The sequence below is a fragment of the Mus pahari genome, chromosome 5 (assembly GCF_900095145.1).
Source record: "Mus pahari chromosome 5, PAHARI_EIJ_v1.1, whole genome shotgun sequence".
Lineage (NCBI taxonomy): Eukaryota > Metazoa > Chordata > Mammalia > Rodentia > Muridae > Mus > Mus pahari.
This window is the reverse complement of record NC_034594.1, coordinates 61,240,848-61,245,237: the sequence shown is the minus strand read 5'-3', so window position 1 is coordinate 61,245,237 and position 4,390 is coordinate 61,240,848. Positions and strand designations below refer to the sequence as shown.

The window sequence follows — 4,390 nt, the reverse complement described above, 5'->3', positions numbered from 1 at the left end:
TCTCTAGCTCTTGACGCAGTGCTTGGCACATAATGAGACTAACCCTGGGCTGGCTGAACCAATGAACAGGATGTTAGGCATACTTTCCCTGATGACTCAAGGTTACTATTCCTGGGCATAGAGATACCTTCTGGGCATATTGGGCCACTTAATTTTTGGCATTTCATCAAATGACCCACCTCTGAGCTGCACTTCAGGAGTGTGTGTGTGTGTGTGTGCGTGCGCGCGCGCGCGCGCGCGCGCGTGTGTTCGTGTGAAAGAGAAAGGAGACAGACAAATACAGAGAGATACAGAGAGACAGAGAGAGAGACAGAGAGAATTTTGCTTTATTGTATCAGCACGGCTGGAGTGGGGGCGGGGTCTTTGGTGCTCTTTAGACACAGAGGCAGACCTCTGGAAGGCTGTGGAGCTCACCAGTGAGCCTTGAGAATGATGTCACCCCTTAGGAGCCTTACTGCTATATTCTTTCTAGCTTTAACCATCGTAAGTGTCCCCTTGGACTCCTAAGGCAATTGGGTTCTAAGAGCATCCTATGTTTTCCTTCGGAAAACTGCTTTACCTGCGGCTCGGGACTTAGAAGCACAGAAGTGTTCCTAGCTGAGATGATAGAAGTACAGAAGTGTTCCTAGCTGAGATGATAGAAGTACAGAAGTGTTCCTAGCTGAGATGATAGAAGTACAGAAGTGTTCCTAGCTGAGATGAAGAGATGCTGAGAGAAAGATGAGTCAAGTGACTTCTCCAAAGCGTTTCTAGGTGGTTGTTGTTTTTCTACAGTCACCAAGTGTATGGTTCTACTTACTTATGCCTAAAATGTGTATATCAATAAACACTGAGTGTGGCTCTCAAACATAAGGCCATTCTAATTGGGGGTGGGGGGTGCAGGGTGCAGGAGAATGACTTCCAATTCCAAAAGTTCAAACTTTCTGTTTGTGTGGATAAAGCCCAAGTTATGAGGAGCAGAAGTAAAGGGGAAAGCCGGGCAGAATTAAGTGAAGATACAATTATTTCAGGAGATACTTATGTGTGTTGTATGATTTAATATCTTCAGTATGCATACCAATAAGTAATATATGACTCTATCAACAAGTACCTTTCAATTCTTTTATTTTCAATATATTCTTATAATTCTTTTCTGTTTTATAAAGAAATCATATCAATTTAAGAAGCAATTAAATACACAGAAGAGCATTAAATATCTTTACAATAGCTTATTGTTAACACAAAGGTCCATATAAACTTATTCCCTTAAACATAATATTAATCCTTCTACTAAGCGCCCCCATGAATTGTGGGAAATTAACATTAAATAGCTAAACATAGAAAATTCAGATCTATAAATAACATAAAATACAACTTAACTCTAATGTGAGCTTAAATATGACACACTATGATGCAATATGAATCAACTTCATCCATTGGACAAGTCCACTGGGACACAAATCAGGTCTGTGCAGTGATGGGCAGGTGAAGCCTCCAACCCCAGCTGTGATCATTTCTTACTTGGGCTGTGTCCAATTCCATCCCAGAAGAGCATCAGCTTTTACATATTCTTGACTCTTAGGCTATAATAAAAGAGGAAAAGTGTAAATTGTGAATTGATGACTGGATGATAGGAACGGCTTTGGTACATCACATCTTCTTATGAGGAATTTGAGTCTGAGAAAAGATGGCTTTGCCCAACATAACTAAGCTACTTAATGACAGGAACGGGATGTGAACCCTTATCTAGCATCTCTAAATTCAGTATCTATGTCACAGTAGTATCAGATACCATCTATTGATAAAATGCTACATTACTGACATAAGCCAGTATCACTGGACTCCTCTTAATTAAATTTATTTTTCAGGGCTTAGCAACCAACCAAGTGTCAGGAAGTCTATAAATGATATAATAAGGAAACATCTTTGCCACAAGAATCTAGAAGCTGGTGACTATCAGCTGCACAGGGAATTCAAAGACATCTTGAGAGACAAGTCCTTAAGTTAAAATAATGTCAAAAATGAAGATGGTGTTGGCATATAACTGCAAACTGCATCCTGCGCTTGCATGATCTAATTCAAACCCCCCTTCTAAAGTTCAGCGTTGCTAGACTAAAGAACTCCAACAGGTCTTTGATCCGCCCTCTGCTTGCTTATCCCCATCATTTGGAGAGAGACTGCTTGTCCTTCAGTGATCCATACCTGAGGACGTGCACGACCCTTTTCACCCAGGACTGCTTTGGATCCGCACACACAGGTATTCTTTTCTTCGTGTAAAAGCTGAAAATCAAAAATTAAAAATTGTATTTGCGTTCAGTCAGCCTTTAAGTGTGTTTGCTTTCCACCGTGCATGCGGTGAAAATTTCCATGTATTCGTGCAGGAACTGAATTTAAGTTGGTGAATAACTTACATGATAGCATTAATGTCACAAGCTTCATCGGCCATCTGTCTCGTGAAACCCACAATAGCTCTGGAAGGGAGAGGCGTCTGTCTGTATGAGAGGCAACAGTCGTAGTTGCTTGCTGCTAAAAGAAATATAAAAGGTATTAAGTCCACAGGAATGAATTTCCATGTCTTTGAGGTCCACTTTAACATAGCTCCCTGTTGTTGTTGTTGTTGTTGTTGTTGTTGTTGTTGTTGTTGTTTTTAATGGTATGCTGGGATATTTTGGTTCAACTAACACAGTTCACAAGACCATGGCTTCTCTCCATCTTTAGTAAGAAATGTAGATCTTCATTTCAGTTCACCATAGTCTTTCATCTTTAGAATATAGGGGGGAACTCCTATATTCTATATCTCCTATATTCTATATGACTATATCCTGTAGTCATGCCCAAAGCACTCCAAAACTGTTGTATTGGCTGTTGGAACTTAAATCCAGTTCATAAAGTCCACCACATGTTTCCAGCCATGCACCTGTCGCAGATAACAATATAATAAAGCAATACTTGGCACTCCTCGAAGTTAAAGTGTAACCTGCTGTAAGGTACTGGATAAATGTTATCTTAAAGTTGAAGAACAATGTCCTTCAGGCCTCATGGGGACACTAAGGTCAACTGTCGTAGTCAGAACCTTAAAAAATAAGTTATGAACTTTACTAACATTACTTGGTTGGGAGGTTAAACAAAAAGCTGGCGGTGAAATGTTCTACACATTTCTGAATGACCATATATATCTTGAAAATGTCACACTCTAGCACATCACTCCCAGAAATGGTACTTGGGTCTTGTCCTGAAGTTTAAGTGTCCCTGAAAGCCCATTCATCACTTTTCACATCTGCTAGGATTGATAGCAGAGAAGAAACGTGATTGCTAGCATCGACTCTTTCTTCCTCTTATCTATGAGCCATCCAGTCTCCCTGACATATTCCTTAGCATGCTGAAGTCCTTAGGGAACCCCTAGATATGATCCAGAGGACAGAAGTCTCCTGTAACCAGCAGAAGGAGCCACCCTTACCTTCTGCCTGGCTGCAGATGTGAGCCAGCAGTACCCATGCCAAAGCAAGGAAGAGCAGACGCTTGCCACTGCAGGCCATTCTCAGCTCCAGGAGTGGATCTGCTCAGTGCTGGGTACCCAGTGCCCTGCGAGTGCTCCTGTGCTCCAGCACCAGCCCTACTTATAGCAAAAATACTGGGAATGTACACAAGAAGGCGTGTTCTCACTCGGGGTTTTCCCCCATTGATTAATCTGCCTCATCCTGTCACCACAAAGAAAACCCACAGGGAAAACTTCCTGCCTTTCCCTACTGTTGAGAAGGTGTAAAGGTCAGGTTGGGGCTGGGAGGGCAGAGAAGGAGGGACTCCTGTTAATTCCTAAGGATGTAGGAGGAAGAAAAGCAGCTCAGACTAGTGGCCCACAAATGGCATCCGTCCAGGTTTACCTTTCTCTCTCTCTCTCTCTCTCTCTCTCTCTCTCTCTCTCTCTCTCTCTCTTTCAGAAAAATGGGGACAGACTCTGAATGGAACATTTCCTACTCCTATTGTGCCAACAGTTTCCTTCCCACATCCAGTTCTAGAGGGGAAAGATTAGATGGGATGTCAGACATGCTGCAACACATGGTTGTGATTACCTGGTTGATGTTTAGCCATCATAAAAGTTTCTGAATTTCTAGAGTGACATCCAGAACAGATAGAAAAACAACATCACAGAGGTGTCCCAAACTATTATGTAAAACACCAGTCTCAACCCGCCACTTCACCTTGATGGTATATCAACTTCTCTACAAATCGTTTATGTTTGACGGCAGCCAAGAAAATGTCCTCAACCAGACTTTTGTTCTTTGTGTTGATATATTTAATGCAGAGCCTGAGGGAGGGGAGAGAGCAAACACTGTCAGAAATGGCCAATCTGAAAAAACGGTCCGAAGATGGTGGTGATGATGAATAACATATTGAGATCTCTAATGTGTGA

General features: G+C 41.9%; 1 protein-coding gene across 2 annotated transcripts; it reads right to left on the bottom strand.

The window, feature by feature from the left end:
- Positions 1-1,087: 1,087 nt before the first annotated feature.
- Positions 1,088-3,573, bottom strand: Ccl20 (C-C motif chemokine ligand 20). 2 transcript variants are annotated; one of them, XM_021199138.1, is made up of 4 exons: positions 3,437-3,573; positions 2,391-2,505; positions 2,182-2,259; positions 1,088-1,562 (listed from the first exon to the last, which is right to left on the bottom strand). In XM_021199138.1, exons 1-4 carry the CDS (start codon positions 3,513-3,515, stop codon positions 1,541-1,543), a joined length of 294 nt encoding a protein of 97 aa, XP_021054797.1. In that variant the 5' UTR covers positions 3,516-3,573; the 3' UTR covers positions 1,088-1,540. The 2 variants fall into 2 exon arrangements, with proteins under 2 accessions (XP_021054797.1, XP_021054799.1); XM_021199140.1 differs by having other exon boundaries at positions 2,391-2,502.
- Positions 3,574-4,390: the final 817 nt, after the last annotated feature.